General features: G+C 34.2%; 1 protein-coding gene across 5 annotated transcripts in view; it reads left to right on the top strand.

Annotated features, from left to right (window-relative positions):
• The window catches only part of axo (axotactin), a 927,649-nt gene that overhangs the window by 902,038 nt on the left and 7,332 nt on the right, over positions 1–18,279 (top strand). For all 5 annotated transcript variants that reach the window (XM_090410025.1, XM_090410024.1, XM_090410023.1 and 2 more), the window contains one exon: positions 473–574. In XM_090410025.1, coding sequence (XP_090266151.1) covers positions 473–574 — 102 coding nt within the window. The remainder of the gene's footprint in view (positions 1–472; positions 575–18,279) is intronic.

Raw genomic sequence — 18,279 nt, 5'->3', positions numbered from 1 at the left:
TTAAGTGTTATGTGAATAAGGCTTCCCTCAAGAAGCCCTAATACTCTTTGAAGATATCTGTATAATAATAATAGTGATAATAATTTTCATATTGCCTAGATGTGGCATTTTTCAAGTGTATGCAGAAGGAGACAGTTCATCCACAAATTAAGATCACTTGTCTGGCACACAGTCAGTCTTTTTATTATTTAATACATAATACTTCCAGTTGCAAAGTGTGGTTTTATGAGCATCTCAGAAATATCACTGGACCTTTAACATATGGCTATAATGAAATCTGAAGTGCAAACACAGTTTGTGCATTTCCTGTCATAATGCTATCTGTTTTTTTCCATTATAGCTAACTATTTATTTTTAATTGGTCATTATATTTTATTTTAGTGGATCAGGGGATTCTTAGATACTTTTCAGAATCAATTCTTTTATTATTATTTTTTCCATTTTGCTTAAATAATTAAGTCTCTTAATTTAGACCTTTAGCAATGAAGAACAAGAACAGTTAGCAGAAAAACAGACAGAAAATAAAGAAAATCTTTCTCAGTTGTCAGACACTGAAACATTACTGGTAACTAAGGTGAAGTATTTAATTTCATTACTACAAGATGTATATACTAAAATTCTGTACTGTTATTTTATAAATTGCTGTTAGACAGATAGAAGAGAGCACAATTTAAATGCTTCTATGTTGTGATCTCATATTTGAATGTGTTTAAATTATGGTTAGTATTTTCTGTCTTGTATATCTGCGTACATTCCAAGTATAAATTAGCTGAATATAAATTCACTAACATGATCACAAAAAACATTGATTCCCAGTAAATCATCAGTTTTGTTAAAAATGATTCTTGAGTTAGTATTATTATTATCATCATTGGGATTCTATGGCGTTGCAAAACTCTTTGCAATAGACCATCATATACTGTTGGTAAGGTATATTTTATGGCTTATGCCTATAATACCCACACTATAAACTCAGTTATGATTCTTGTTCTTGTCACACTATCCAGTAATGCCTTCCACTTACCACGCACCAAGAAAAAAAATCTATTCCTCACTCTCTCGCTTGCTCTCTTACTCTTCTTCCCTTCCAATTGATAAATTAGGAAGGCCTACCTTCAGCATATTTCTGCATTGTCCTTTCCTCTCTTTATGCAAGTTATAGTGAAATAGTATGGATATTTTTCTCACGAGTTAAATGATTTTTGCATTATGTCAGTTGAACTTATTAATTTTGTCATGATAGTAAAGTTATAGCCTGCTAATTAGTAAAAATTCAGACAAAGTAATGGTTGAATGTACAGTAGCTGTGACAGATATGCATGTTTGCTCCAATGTCACACATGAAGATTACATTTCAAATGATTAGAAAAGAAACACCATTGCTCACTCAGTTTGGATGGAAAGATCTGGGTTCAAATCCCACTAGGATGCAAATAACCTTTATTAGGAATTTTCAACACTGAAGGTGAGTTAACCAGTCTCACATGGAGGTGACAGGTTTTCCCCCCAGAAACTCTGGTTTTTCATCCTGCAAACTGGTCAGAAGAACACATGACAGTAAGACACTATGTAGATAGGATTAATTGCCCTATCAGAGCATTAATTAAGTTTCAAAGAAGCCAAGTTACTTGGCCATGACAGACTATCAAGTCTAACTTGCAATGGGAACTGGGATGGGATGATACCTAAAAAACTAGAAAATCTTTCCTATGAGAAAGATTTTAAAGGATGATTAAATATTTGTCATCCTTCTCATTATTTATTTGATTCTATAGAGGAGAGAGAGAGAGTTTTAGTACAGCATAAGTATTAGTTATTCATTCAAGCATATTACTTAGTTAACAAAGCTAATTAAGGGTGATATTTCAGATAAGATTATCTAAAATAACAGTTGAGAATTTTGTTTTTAGGTAGTTGACACATTCATTCAGATTTTTTTTTTTCTGTTTATTTTTAATAACGATTTACCAAACAACTTTTGACAGTCCCTTCCTTCATGCTTACACAATGATTAGAATACATCACTTAACATCCTACACCAAATTGATTGGAAAAATACTTATTCTTTACATCATACAAAAACCTGGTATGAATGGAAATTTAAAGAAGCCTGTGAAATTTTGATTAACCAAATTCTAAACATCTTAAGAATTTGGATTGCACACATTCAGCCACTTAGTCTTCCAGCAAACCCTAACTTTAGGACTCCTAGCAATTTTTCAGCTTTTATTGGCCACTATCCATACCAGTATGTTGTAATTTGTATGTATGGAAATTATGTAAAATTTACATAAGTAAATTTTATTTTATTTTATTTATTAATTTTTTTTCTTTTTGTAAACATGTTGCTCTGCAGCTTCATTTAATTTTGTAACCTAATAGATAATAATAATAACAGGGCTCTAGCTTTGATGTAGTAAGTTTTTTTTTTACACCAGAGGTCAGGCCAATAGTTGTAATGGTTGGTCAGTAACTTTAGCATATCGTGTAGATTGTAGTGCAGCTTGTTTCTTTGTATATATGTGTATACTCCAGATGATGACCTTAATGTGAAGATCAAAATGTCGAATGTTTATTTTGGTTTATATTAAACTAAAGTTTTACTCTAACACGATAGTTGTTTCCATAATTTTCAAGATGTGAACTTTTGACAGTAATGATTGGAAATTAAAATAATTTCATGTCATCCATTGAAAAAAAAAATGGTGAGACTTTCAAATTTTTAATGAATCCTAATATTATAAACTTTTAAATTGTTAATGCCATGAGCCTTGGTTCTATAAATAACTATATTCCATATCTTTTTGCATTCCTTCTGGTACAACAAGTTAATTATAGTCTATTCCAGTGATGGCGAACCTATGACACACATGTCAGCACTAACACACTTGAGGGTTTCAGGTGACACACCTTGGATGTTGAAAGATGTTGATATTCTGATGAAAAAACTGCGATAAATCATGTGAGATCGCTCTCAGTTAAGGCGAAGGTAGGTTTCGGTTCATTGAAAGAATTATATTTTATAGTTAGCCTATTTCTATTTTATTTTGTAGTTACCTTATTTCTATTTTATTTTGTAACTAGCCTATAAACAACAAGCGTTTTAAGTTTACATTTTCTTTCTTAATCATTAAAATTTCTGCATAGTCATATGATATAAAAACTTCTACATACTCTTGTGAAACTCTATTTTCTGCCTTAAATAATATCTAATCGAAAGGGAGAAATAGATTGAGCAATGATTTGAGCGCTGCCTGTGTAGAATTAAAATGTACACACTATAGCCCTTCTATAAAGCAACTTTCTACCAGTACTCAGCAACAGAAACGTCATTAAATGTAATGTAAGTTTGTAATTTCACTTTATTAAATTAATTGTATAATATGAATTCATAGATTTTATATCAATGTCCTATTAAATAAATAGCCTAATATGATATGTATAAGTCACCATTCTATGATTATGTAGTTAAATTTATAATGCATGTATGCAAGTGGTACATCAACAATGTCAATATTTAAAAAAAAAAGATATTTGACACACCTGGGTAAAAAGGTTCGCCATCACTGGTCTATTCTAATACCCTTCATAACGAAGAATGGCACTTATTAGTAGTCAAAAGAAGAGATCTGAAACATATACAGTGTGAAAAGAATCTACTAGGAGAATTCAATACTCCATAGGTTACAATACTTTATACCTTGCCTTCAAAATATTCATTATTGGGACATTCACCACCTACTCTGGCAACACATTCCACTCATTCCCCATGCAAAAAAAAAAAATAAAATTTTCATTTCCCTATTCATATAATCCTTATGCAGTTTCAAGGGATGGCCTCTCATTCTTCCACTACCTATAACCCTATGCAGTAGTTTTCCTGTATCTATCTGTTAGGCATCTCTCGTCAGCTTATTTATGCAGTCATATCTCTTCTGTCAAACTGTGCAATCACATCCTTTGATCTGTCCTCTTACTCAACATTCTGGAGTCCTAGTCACTTTTCTGTGCTCTCTCTCTCTCTCTCTCTCTCTCTCTCTCTCTCTCTACGATTTGCTTATCACTTATATAACTTGGTGATTAAATATGTGAAATCCAGTTGTGATCTGATTACTGTCTTATAGAATGGAACTATCACCTCATTATCCTCCCTACTTGTCATTGTCCTTTGCTTAGTTTTCTGAGTAACCTAGATGACTTTTTCAGTGTACCCAAATTTCAGTGGATATTAGCATGCAGGGAGCTGAAGTTTATCAACTTCAGCCCCCTGCATGCTAATATCCTAAAATCCCTTGCATCCTGTCATATAATATATATTTTGTTACATTTTCTTTGGCCAGAGTGCATGACTACACTTCCCATTCATCTGCCTAAAAGAGTAATACCACCTTATTTGAATCCTTTTGTAACATTATCAGCAAACAGTTGAATATCTCTCTCAAACCTTAAGTATATCATAAATATATAAATTAAACAAGCAGTGGTTGCAGAAAAATTCTGTATGATACCCAGCTTGTCTCCTGTCTCTTTCTAGACCCCTATACACAATCCTTTGTTTTTTGTTTACCTGACTGTCTACCACTGTCATGTAGTATTCAATCAAATGCTTTTGCAAAATCTAGAAAAATCATCATAATATATACATCTCCTATGCCCATACTTGTCCCCTATTATAAAATCTAACTAGGACACTGAAGCAAGATCTCCTCTTAACAAAACATGTTGCTTTCTGCAAAGATTTCTATTCTATCTCCAACTAGCTTGTCTAATTCCTTATCACAAACTAGCTAATAATTTTACATCACAAACTTGGATTCTCCTTATTCAGTGAAACTATGTTTCCATTCTTCTGAAACGATTCCTTTTTTTTTTTTTTTTTGTCAGACTCTTGCTGAACAACCAAGTCAAAAACTATTAGTTCCCTTTATAGTTCCATATATGCGATGACATCCCATCCAGTTCCTGCGTCTCTTCTTTCTCCCCAATGTTATTCATCACCTCCCCCAAAAAACATGAAATATGCTAAGCAATATTCATTGAATATTTCCACTATATCTTCAGCAGATGGGATCCATGTATCATCTGCAGCCACTAGGGCCTCCCTCAATGAGTCTAAGGACTCCTTGGAGTTGCCCATACTACTACTACTACTAATAATAATAATAATTCAATCCTCCACATTTATCTTTTCTTTTACTAGTCATATAATTATAGAACTTGCTAGGATTTTGCTTTGCAGCCTCATTCAGTCTTCTTTTATATGCCAATATGCTGCCAAGGGTTATTCTGTTCTTTATACTTCCTCTGTAATATCCTCTTTCTCTGCACTTCCTGCAGTGATTCATCCACTTATTCATTCTTCACTCTGTTTATCCTTCTTAACTTAGAAATAATCTGAATTACATCAGTAAGTGATCTCAAACCAAATATCAGGTACTACTGATTTCATAATAATATCTCTCAGTTACAGAAATTGAAGCAACTGCTACATTGCATAAAAGATGTACTAAACAAATTTCAGATCTGAAACTACAAAAAAAAACCACTTCATAAAATAATAAATTCAATCATTTAGCAACAGAATATATTACTAATTTATTGAAAAAAGAGTTCAATCATGAGCAGATTCAATTACTCTTTAGGGACAAAGTAGACTTATTGGCATACTAGCACTATTTCTAAAGTATTAGCTATTTTTGTTGTGTCTTACAAAGCATGTGCATTGTTATATCCTGAAATAATGGACCCAGAATTTTCACTTTTTAATAACCATTACAATCAAAATCATGAAACCACAAGTACAAAATTTTACCTCTTAGTTATATTTGCTACTTTGTTCATTAAATTAATATCAAGAAGAAACTTTTACTAGTAATTATTACTAATAGTTTAAAAAAATTCAGTTCACTGCTGCTACTGCTACTGTTTGGATATGGGTGGAGAAAATGCTATTAATACATGGTGTAAATCTTTGGTAATGCTCCACATTTCCTGAAGGTTCTTGGAAATCATTTTACAGGTGCATGTTTTCTTTTTTTATTCTCACAAAAAATTAAAATTGTTAGCATACTCTAATTTGAGTAAACTGAACTTTGTAATGCTCTAGTCCTGGTAAAACTACCTGGCAGCTAATTTGCTAAAAATAAAAAAAATGTATTTACTTTTGATCAATACAGGCATGTATTATCATTATACTGTAATACTAAGGATGCCACTTAAAAAGTTTGCTTGTTTCCTTGAAGTTGTCTGTACCACATGGCATCATTTGCATGAGTTACATGCTACAGCCAAATTGTAGCATTATACAAAGTGAACTGACCCTGTGACATGAGAATATACAAATCTCACTGTGAATAATCTCCTTTGTGTTCATCTGGTAAGTATCATGGAAATTATTATGAGGAAAGAATTATTGTGTGTGTTCATCTAGTTCAGACATATTAAGCATATATTCACTAATGCTTGGAATGTTCAACTTGTATCAGGATAGTGTGGAGGAGAACATTTCATAAAACGAAGAGAGAGATAAAGGCAGAAGATGCCATTCATGAATCTTCTATAAAGGACAGCGTGGGCAAGGGGAGGTTTTTTTGTTTTGGAAGTGGTAGTTGAGTAGTAGGCATTGTTTGAGTATGTTATCAGCGCAAAAACAGTAAATGAGTCATATTATTATTATTATTATTATTATTATTCAGGCCTCCATGGATTCAAAAGACTCTTCGCACAAGGTCCTTCCTAGGAAACACAAAGTCTATCAAGACTCATTGTGGGAGGTCCCTCCTAGGAAACACAAAGTCTATCATACCACTCCTTAAACTCATTGACCGTTTTTATTCTCACCATTCTATCAGGCAAAGCATTCTACGGTTCAACCACTCCTCACCCTCTTGCTCACAGTTTCCTTTCATAGCTTCCAGAGATGGCCTCTTCTCATCACTCCTTCCTGCTGTTCAACCAAGAAAAAGAACTCCCCAGTGTCAACCCTGTAACTACCTCTCAACAGTTTAAAAGTCTCAATCATATCACCTCTCCTTCTTCTATCTACCAAACTCTGCAGTTCACATTCCCTCAGCTGATCCTCATAACTAATGTTGTACAGTCCCGACACCATCTTTGTTATACGCCTTTGTACCCTTTCCACAGTTAATTTATCCCCTTCAAATCCTGGGAACCAAATCTGAGAACAATAGTCTAAGTGTGGTCTGATCAGAGTCTTATACAACAGAATGATAACCATTTTATCTCTGCAGGTCATTATCCTTCTAATTATTGCAGCAATCCTCTGTGTTACCTTCACCACCTTTGCAATATGTCCTCTAAATTTCAGGTTTCTATCAATCATCAATCCCAGATCTCGTCTCCCCTACTTCCACCAGTAGAGCTTCTCCAATATATGCAGCGTCCCATCGATGTGTCCCAAACCTCGAGACCTTACAATTTGCAGCATTAAACCAATATCCCCATTCATTTGCCCATCTGTTTAGCTTATTTAAATCCTCTTGCAGGGCTACCACATCTGCACTATTACTAATAACCCTTCCCAATTTCACATCTTCCGCAAACAACTGAATATCCCCCTGCAATCCATTGACAATGTCATTGATATAAAGGTTAAACAATATAGATCCCAATACTGATCCCTGTGCGACCCCAATTGTAACCCTCTGCCTCCTTGAAACTGCCCCACCATACACAACTCTCTGATACCTATTGGATAGCCAATCCTGAATCCAGTAGACCAACCTGACATCCAAACCCAATGTGCTGCAACTTAAATATCAGCTTATCATGTGGCACCCTGTCAAATGCCTTTGCTAAATCCAAGAAAATGGCAGTATATGCCTTTCCCTCATCTACTGCTCTTGTAACTTTATTATAAAAGGCTAGCATATTGCTAAAACAAGAGTGCCCCTTCACAAATCCATGTTGACTCTCACAGATAACATTACCCTCATCTGCCCAATGCTGTATACGATCCCTCAATAATTTCTCCAAGATAACAACTACTGATATCACACAAACTGGCCTATAATTAAAACTTCCAGTCTGCTACCACCCTTATGCAATGACACTATCTTACCTTACTTCCATTCCCTGGGCACCTTTCCCATAGCCAGACTTTCATTGAAAAGCCAGGTCAAAGGAGCTGTCACTTCTTTAGCACATTCTCTCAAAACTCGTGGTGAAATAATATCCAGTCCCACAGCTTTACTGACATCCAGAGTACTCAGTATTTTGGAAAAAACTCTCCTCCTGCACCTCTAAACCTTGAACCTGCCCTATCCCTCTAGTATTAAAATTTACTCCTCCTCCAGGATGAAATACTCCAATAAAGTGTTGGTTGAAGAATTCCCCTATGTCCTCTGCATCAGTCACTCTTATTCCCATTTTTATCCCAAAATGTTATTCTTCCATAATCATTTCTCTTCCTACTGGTCACATAGCTAAAAAATTTCCTAGGATTTTCTTTGGATCTTAGGGTCAATCTCTTCTCATATTCCAGTTTTGCCTTCCTTACCATACTAGTCACTCTCCTGGCCTGTGTCTTATATTCTTCAATGCATCTACTCTTCACCTGTTTCCTTATATCTCATCCATTGCCTTTTTTTTTTTAATGCAGTTCCTATTTAATATTGTTTGTCATCCACTTTACTCCAAATTGTGTCTCCTCTTCTTCACTTGTGGAATACAGCTAACTATTGCTGCTAACAAATATTCCTTCACAATTTCCCAAGCACTAATGATATCCCGGCCTTCCAATTCCTACCTCCATGAAACTTCCCCAAGTTGACGTTTAAGACTATTATAATCACCTGCCTTATAATTCTACATATGTTCTCGTCTCTTTGATACTCCTGCATGTCTATTCATCTTCCAGGTTAAAACCACACAGTTACTCTCTCCATCTGATGGGAGAGATTCTCAGTTATTATCAACTTTTCTGATGCTATGACCAAATCCAAAACTCTTGAACCTCTTGTTCCCTCTATTACATGCTGCCTAAGACATTTGTCCCTCAAGAATTCTAGAAATGCCATTCCCTTATTGCTACATGCATCTTCCTCTCCCCAATTTATACTGCTCTAGTTAAAATCTTCCATAACAATCATTCTTCTTGCACTTACCAAGCTCAACTGTCTAAACATCTCCTGGTCCCCACCCTCTGTTCTTCTTGGTTTGTAGCAACACCCACTAAATAACTTGTCTTTCCCACCTTTACCTCACACCATATGCTTTCAGAATCATTAGTGTCACTGCCTTCCAAAGCCTCCACTCTTAGAGGACATAAGTTGTCCCTTATCATAAGCAGTACTCCAACACCACGTTTTCCCTTCCTATCCTGCTGAAAAATGCTGTACTCTGCTACTTCTATTCCTGTTATTATATCCTCTTCCATCAACCACGTCTCAGTGATCCTAATAATATTTGACCATGCTGATACTATCAGCGCCACCAATTCCTCTCCTTTATTCTGGATACTCCTGGCATTAGCATAAAGCATAAAAATGCCACTGTCTCTATACCCAGCATTATCCCCTCTAGACTCCACTGGGCTCAGCATTACCTGATGTCGTCCCTCTTCTCCCAAGTACCTGTTCCCACAAGAAGCCACCCCTACTACCATCCACCCTGGGCATTCTAGTTTCCCTGCATTGACACACTGACTCGTTCAGAACAGCAATCTCTCCAGATGCCAACGTCCTTGCTCATTCAAATGCAAGTGGTCTCTCGCATACAATTCCTTTCTGTCCTCAAATGCCCTCCAAGAATCCACATATTCCAGTCCTCTCTTCTGACACATTCTAGCTATTATGTTATTCAGTATTACTGGTCTTCTGCTCAGCTCGTCACTATCATACCTAGTCAACACATATATACACTATCTTTCCTCTCTGTGTCTTCTTTCGTACAACCTCAAGCTAGAATTTCATATCTCTCGCTGCCCAGTTTACGTTACCTCTCAAGTCATTTGTTCCTACCATCACAATCATCTCATCCATCCTTTCACCCCTCTTAATTGCCATAGCCACACTTTTTATCATTTCTCCAGGCAAACACTCCTGAATCATCCAAAAATCTGCGATGGCCAGGAATCGAACCCAGTCAACTGCTTGTAAGGTAGCTATGCTAAACACTATATCACTGTCGCATAATATTATGGAGATGTCATTACATGACATCTCCAGATGAGTCCCAGGATTCATCCATGCTGTACTGTTCCACCCTATGTTAATATGCCACACTGTACTAATCTATCTTGCAAATTTTTTTTTTTTTTTTTTTTTGTTAATTTTGTAGTTTCTTCTGTTACTGAGTTGTCTGCTTTGCAGGAGGGAAAACCTAATTTTCCATTAAGAGAAAAAAAAAAAAATTCTAATTTCCTTTGAGACTGGCTAATCATGAAGTATACAAAAATTGGTACATTTACTTCAAAAACTGCTATTATTGTCAGACCTCCATGGAGTTGAAGACTTATTGTAATAGAGCCTCTTCATGATCAAAATATAATGTACATCAAACTGTGTTAAATTTAGTTAAAAGGCCTTTACAATGATTCTGGTGCTAAATTCAAATTATGCTCTTTCTACCTAAAGGGCATTGCCATTCCACTGAGCTACAGAAATTCTGTCTCAAACAATTTAACACAGTTTGATGCATTGTATTTTGATCATGAAAACGCTCTATTACAATAAGTCTTCAACTCCATGGAGGTCTGACAATAATAGCAGTTTTTGAAGTATATGTACAAATGTTTGTATAATTCATGGTTAAATGACTATCAAACCAAAGGTGAGTTATGCTCTGTATGATTATTAAGAATGTTTATCATTTTACACAGGGCTGGCCTCTATAAAGGGGCCTGGGTGCAAAAAACCTTTTGGGGCCCTAAAATATTTTTCAAAGGTAAAAATTAAATGGATTTGAAATAAACACATTGTAAAACCTCTTACCTGCAAATGATTTTGGCACAGGAAAACAAAAAAACACATTCAAAATATAACAGGTTAGCATAACGTTTACTGAACACAAAACAAAAGTATTAAATAATTAAAATAAATAAATATTTAACACAAACAAAAGTATCCTGGCTCACCAACTAGCGCACAAAAACTATTTACAATTAATTATTGTTTAAAGTAATAAAAAAAATTAATTTAAGTACATAAAAAAATAAATAGGTTTTTGCAGGCATAGACTTCTATGGCTAATTGGTTCAAAAGATATATTTCGGTGATTACACCACATTTTTTTATTATCTTCAGGGGGATATTTACCCCCAAAGATGTAAATCCTACGATTTACGAAACTTGTCGGGAACTATTATTTCAGTGTTTTATATAACTGAATAATAAAAAAATGTGGTGTAATCACCGAAATATATCTTTCGAATAAATAGATTTACTATTTAGGGGCCTAGTTTTACTAACACATATATTGCTTAATATGTATTTATTTAAATATGCGATTTTTTTTTTTTGCTATGTCATTATTCTTTCCAAAAAACTACAATTTTTGGCAATTTCCTTTTCGATGCTTAATATAGCAAGTGCATTTAAGCGTTCTTTGCAGATACTTGACCGAAGATAATTCTTTATCAATTTTAATTTGCTAAAAGAACGCTCTGCACTTGCTATAGTAACTGGTAACGTAAAGAAAATTTTCAATACAGTTAGCACATTTGGAAATACCGTATTTTCCGGTGTATAAGACGCACTTTTTTTTACCTTAAAAAATCATCTTAAAAATGGGGTTCATCTTATATAATGAAGGTAAAGATTGTTTCCTCTTTTCAAAGTCATACGCACTCCCTTTTATGTTCCAAGATCTTTGTAGGCAGTTAATGGTGCAATCAAATTGATGCGTGACCTTCACATGACTTCTAGCTAAGAACAGAGCTAAGAATTGGCTAAGAACGGGGAGCCCCTATTCAAGTTTCATAATATCTTATCCAAGTAATCAGTATTGAGTTGACGTTTTGAGATATTTTGTGTTCAGTTTGATATTTCCCCATAGATTTTAGTGATGGAAAAAAACAGGAAAAATTGCGAAGTAGCCAGAACTAGAGACCGAAGTTTTGAAATGGGTGCAAGAAAATCGGCAAAATGGCATTGTCATTTCAACAAAAATGATTCGTACACATGCAGTCAAAGTAACCTGTGAGTTACTTTGACTATAATATAGAAATAAAAATTATTTCTATATTATAAGAATTAATGATGATAGAGAAGAGTCAGATGACAGTGACATGGGTTTTGCAGGTTTCTGAAAGGTCAGTTTACTATTAAAAATTACCTATTATTTTATCCATTTTTTTTTTTTTAATCATACTTTAAAGTTTAGGTTTTTTCCAGAAAATTGTATTAAATTTCTTGGGTGCATCTTATACATAGGAGCGTCTTATACACCAGAAAATACGGTAGTTCATTATAACTTTTATTTAATATATATATTGCAATATGTCTTGCATGTTATTTACATTTTTTTGGTCCAAGATCAAATCTCGTAACAAATCAATTTCCTGGATTAAGTCTTCATTTACATCTTTACTGTAATATTTTACAAAATCCCTTGAGCGGTTTTCTAGTTCATTTTTTTCTAATGTTTTTATATCAGTGATTAATTTAAAATAAGAAATAACATTGGGTATATTTTTAAATCTCTCATCTATTTGTACAATAACAGTATCAATCACAACGTTGAAAAAGTGACATCTAAATTCCTCTACCGGGTTTAGTAAAACTTCATCTTCTGCTAGTTCAGAAAATAATCGTTTTCTTTTTTGAATTCTTTTTTCAGGGAAGTCTTAGGAAATATTAAAGTTTCGTGCTATCATTTTTGCGTCGTCTAAAAATGTGTTAAATTTTGATCTTAAATTTTTTATTTCATTTTAATTTTATTCACTAAATTAAAAGAAGAGTCAAGAACAATTAACGATAACACTGTTGTCTTATTATTATTGCACCAATAAATTGTTCTAAGTCATTATAAGTTTGTTCAAACTGTGTATACACTGCTTTGACTGCGTCTATTTTGGCTTCCCATCGAGTATCACATAATGGTTTAAGAGTAATATTTAAATGCTTTTGTATAATTTCCCACCTTTTCTAGATGCAAAAAATACGCAGTATAAACGTTGCAATATTCCGAAAAAGTTTTTACAATATGTACTACTGGAAGCAGCATCACAAATTATTAAATTAAAAGAATGTGATAAGCAAGGTACATAAATCGCATGAGGGTTTAAACTAATTATTCTAGATTGTACACCTTTATATGTTCCCTTCATATTGCTACCGTTATCGTATGTTTGCCCAAGCTTACCTATTCTTTTTAAAAGCGAATATGCTAGTCCTTCACCAGTCACATCAGTTACTTCAATAAATCCTATAAATGACTCATTTATAATTAATTTTTTGTCTACAAAATTTACATATCTAATAATTATCGAAGTTGTTCCTTGTGAGAAATATCAGGAGTACAATCCACTTGGATACTGTAATATATGGCTGCTTTTATATCATCTTTAATTTTATTAAGCACTTCATCACCTAATGCAGCAACAATTTCCTCTTGAAATCTATGCGCCAAATGATGCACAATTCTTTTTTTCGTATTTTTAATTCTGTTTACATGATCCATTAGCACAGGATCATATTGACTTAATAATTCTATTAAACTTAAAAAATTTCCATTATTCAGCGTTCCTATTGTTTCATGGGATCCTCGAAATGATAGATTATTACTTGCTAAAAATAGAATTACATCTACAATTTTTTGGAATAGTAATTTTAGACATTCCATTTCTTTATTTATATTAATTTCATTTGTTCTGTCAACAGTCGAACATAAATTAAGCCTTTTTAATAATTCTTGCCAAGCAATAAAAGAATTAAAGTGACCAACAGAAAGCTCATGATCTCGAATTACAGATGGCAGTTTTCTCCATTTATCAAAACCATATAAATCGTGTTGATTGATCTTTTCCTCTTCTTTTGAAAAATAATACACAACAAAAGCAAAATACTGAGTCTTGAGCAAACTAACCAGTTTGTTAATTTTTATACGCTGCATAAACGCATCGAAAGGGTTAAGCAAAAACCTAATATAATAGAGAAACACAGAGATATTATTAAACATGTGGACAGACTTATGTGTTCGTCGAACATGTTGTTTATTATTTTAACGGTATAATAGAACACAGAAACTAAGTAAATAATTAATTTATTAACTTGATGCTGATATTTCGCTGGTGTTATAACCAGCATCTTCAGAGCACAAAAACACTGTTTGTCACAATACGCGAGACTATAACAACATGGTGTACTTAAACAAAATTGTAGCAGCAACACAAAGACTAGAGTCCTGATTTTGGCGCCCTCTATCTGGAAAAAAAAAACAAAGAGCTATCATATATTACTAGAGTCCTAGAAAAGTGCTAGTTTTTTCTTAATATGACTGTCTCCCAGATCTTCGGCAAGTTAATACAGCCATATTTGTTGAGATTTGGAGTGTGTTTTAGGGTTTCTGTCGCCTCTAAGAACAATCTCTCTGATTTATATGGGTTTCTGTGTAGTACTTTTGTGTTTTTCCAGTTGATCCTGTGTGCAGGGGTATCCAGAGGATGGTCTGCTAGGCCCGACTTCCCATAATGATAATTCCGGACTTATCTTTTATGTTCGCTGATGTGGATGTTCACAGTTCTTCCTGTTTGACCGTTGTAGGCTTGATTACATGAGCAGGGTACTTGGTAGACTCCTGGATGTGATAAAGGAGGAATGCTCTCTTTGGGTGAGCGGATGAGGGTAGCTAATTTGCTACATGGTCTGAATGTAGTGCATAGTTTATGTTTATTGAGAATTCTTGAGATCTTTTCGGATGTGCCTTTAATGTAAGGGATGGTGACTGTTTTGTTGTAGTTCTCTGTGGTGGATGGTGGGAGGGGTTTCTTAAGAGTGTTTAGTATTTTGTTTATTTTATGTGGATTGTAGCCGTTGGCCAAGAAGGTGTGGCATAAGTGAGTCAGTTCAGCAGTAAGAGCCTTGTCATTGGAACAGATTGCTCTCGCTCTATGGGTTAGCGTTTTTAATATGCCATATTGTTAAGAAGGATGATGGTGTGATTGTTTGTGTAAGTATCTACCTGTATGTGTGGGTTTTCTAAAAACTGAAAATGATAAGGAACCATCTGGAAGACATATGATAAGTGTATCCAGGAAGGGCAGACAGTTGTTGCTGCTAAGTACACCATGTTGTTATAGTCTCGCGTATGGCAAACAGTGTTTTTGTGCTCTGAAGATGCTGGTTATAACACCAGCGAAATATCAGCATTAAGTTAATAAATTAATTATTTACTTAGTTTCTGTGTTCTATTATACCGTTAAAATAATAAACAACAGAGATATTATTATTACCGGGGACCCTAAAATCCTGAGGATGAAATCCCATTAGTTATAAGCAAAATTAGATGAAGAAAAATAAATAAAAATAAAAAATATGTTTCTGCGATCGTGGGGCCCGGGTGCATTGCTCCCCCAAGATGGCCGGCCCTGATTTTACAGAAAAAAAGTATACAGTGTACAAAAAAAAAAATTTTTTTTTAAATTAAAAAAAAAAAAAAAAAAGACCTGTTCATTACTTTCTTCACCCCCCCCCCAAATATAACAGTCAAATGAATTGTCAGCCTGGTTAGCAAAGTGTTTAGTGTATCTACTGTCTAACCAACAAGCTTCAGGTTTCAATCCCCATATGGACATGGATGTTTATAATTGTCTTTAGTTCAGAGTTGAATTTCATCACCCAATAGGATCACTGTCTTTCTTAGTGTAGATCTGAAGTGGCTTGAAAAACAGTCCCATCCACAGGTATGAATGTGCTATAGCTTTACAAAAAACCTTTCATGGGTGAGAGCCACAAAAAATTGTAATTTAACTTAATATGTCATGCAAAAGAATTCATTTTTTCACCCATATACAAGTTATGAGGGTTTTGTTTTCCTTATATCTTTTCACCATTCCAAGGGAAATTAATATTATATGCATGCAGAGATGTGGAAGAGATTTTTTAGAGAATAAATGGAGACAGGATTAGAACCAGCAGTCATCCCTGGAAACTATAAAGGGTGCGACGAAAGTGGTGTGGAGCAGGTTGTTTTCATGAAGAGTAATTGGTGAATGCCTAGACATTGAATGAGTTTAAAGCACAGTTTGATAAACTAAGTGTATTGTGACATACTCAGTAGAGAATTTCTGTGGCAATCTTTTGACTTTATGAGCTTTAATTATATAACCATGGACTTCATTATATAAAAGTAAATTATAGAACAGTTTTTATTTCATTTGGGATATCTGAAACAAATAATTTATTTTGAATCTCATTTTTTTTTAATTGCCAAAGACATTTGTAGGCAACTTCTTTTCAGTAGGATTAATTTTTGTATATTGCTGCAAGTTATCATTTTCTGAGGAAGGAAACAGCATACCAGTGCCAATGATGTTCTTGAATATGGTAGATTCAGTGAGAAGGCTAGAGATAGCAATAATCATCTACAGAATATGTATGAATTGCTTTTACTGTATTTTTTCTACTCAAAACATTGACATTGAATTGAAATCTTAAATTCATTTCTTTTAAGAAATGAATTCTGTACACTTCATTCTTAAAAGTCCGAAGTAGTAAATAATACAAATGTTGAAACAAGAATATATATTATTATTATTATTATTTGGTAACCTCCATTGAGTCAACAGTCTCATTGTGGGAGGCCTACTCAACCAGCAACATGTCTATCATAATGAGCTATGAAGTTACATACACTACCTGCACTCACAACGCACTCAGGCAGTGCATTCCATTCACTAGCAACTCTCCATGCAAAAAATCTATTCTCCACGCCCTTCCTAACCACATACACTTCTGGGATGACCTCTTGTTCTTCCCATCTTAACATCCACTCTTTTTATAATTTCTTCTATGTTAATCTGATAGAATCCCTTAACTCACTTGAAGGTCTCTATCATATCTCTTATTTTCCTCATATCCATCAACCTCTGTATCCACACTCTCTCAAACGAATTACAAAAACATCTAATACAAACTATACCGAGACAAACAAAGTTTTATTTTTTTACAATATTCACATGGGATTTAACCTAAGTAAAAAATCGATGTAACGTGCTTTGGAATATTTAATATTGAAGCTACAATCGAGTTTTTACACTTTGTTTATAATCATATTCACTCGGCTCGCTGTTTGACTTCCGCTGATCCAAATTAATTCATTTACCCGGACTTATAAGAAAATTATTGATTTGACAATTTTAACAAAAAATAAATAAACAATAGTAATACACTTAAAGTGAATTAAAAATAATACAAAATAATGATAAATAAAATATTATGTTTTCAGTTTTGATTAAATTTGTAAGGAAGGAGGAATACACAAGAGATCAACGAAAAATCGCTCCGTGATCGACAGGTTGAACGCCCCTGGTATATAGCCTTATATCTCTGTCATAAAGTGTAACACCTTGCATTTATTAATATTAAAACTTTAACCTCACTCATTTGTCCAAGCTAAAAGTCTATTCAAATCTTCCTGTAGAGAATTAACATCAGCACTACTCCTGATAATTCTACCTAATTTTGCATCATTGGCAGACATTTGAAGATCCCTAGTCAGTCCACATGAAATATCATTAACAAATAAGTTAAACAGCAGGGACCCAAGAACCCTGAGGCATGCCACTGGTCACCTTCCTTCTGGAACATGGCGTCATCATCATACACAACTTGCTGGTGTCATTCAGAGAGCTAAACTCTGATCCATCCAACTATTCACAATAAAACCTAATGATTAAACCCATTCACAGTTTCCATCTCACCAAACTTTCAAGCAATGCATTCCATTCGCCAGTCACTTTCCATGTAAAGACCCTGCTTCTCACTGTCCTGCACACACCATCCTTATACAGCATCCAGGGATGACCTTTAGTTCTACCCTTGCCTCTTCTACTCTATAAAAAATTTCCTTCACATTAATCTGGTAGCAACTCCTCACCAGCTTATACGTCTCATTTATGTCCCCTCTCTTCTTTCTCTATTCACAGGTCTCTGTAAGTTGAATTCCCTCAATCTCAACTCATATCTGACATTCCATAGAACTGACACTCACTTAGTAAACTTTCTCACGACACTCTCCAAGTCATCCTCATCCTCCTGAAAACCAAACAACCAAATCTGCACACAGCAGTCCATATGTGATCTGATATAAAGATCTGAT

The sequence above is a fragment of the Typopeltis vanoorti genome, chromosome 20 (genome assembly GCF_054136105.1).
Source record: "Typopeltis vanoorti isolate ZY-2024b chromosome 20, IOZ_Tvanoo_1.0, whole genome shotgun sequence".
Lineage (NCBI taxonomy): Eukaryota > Metazoa > Arthropoda > Arachnida > Uropygi > Thelyphonidae > Typopeltis > Typopeltis vanoorti.
This window is presented reverse-complemented; position numbering and strand designations above follow the sequence as displayed.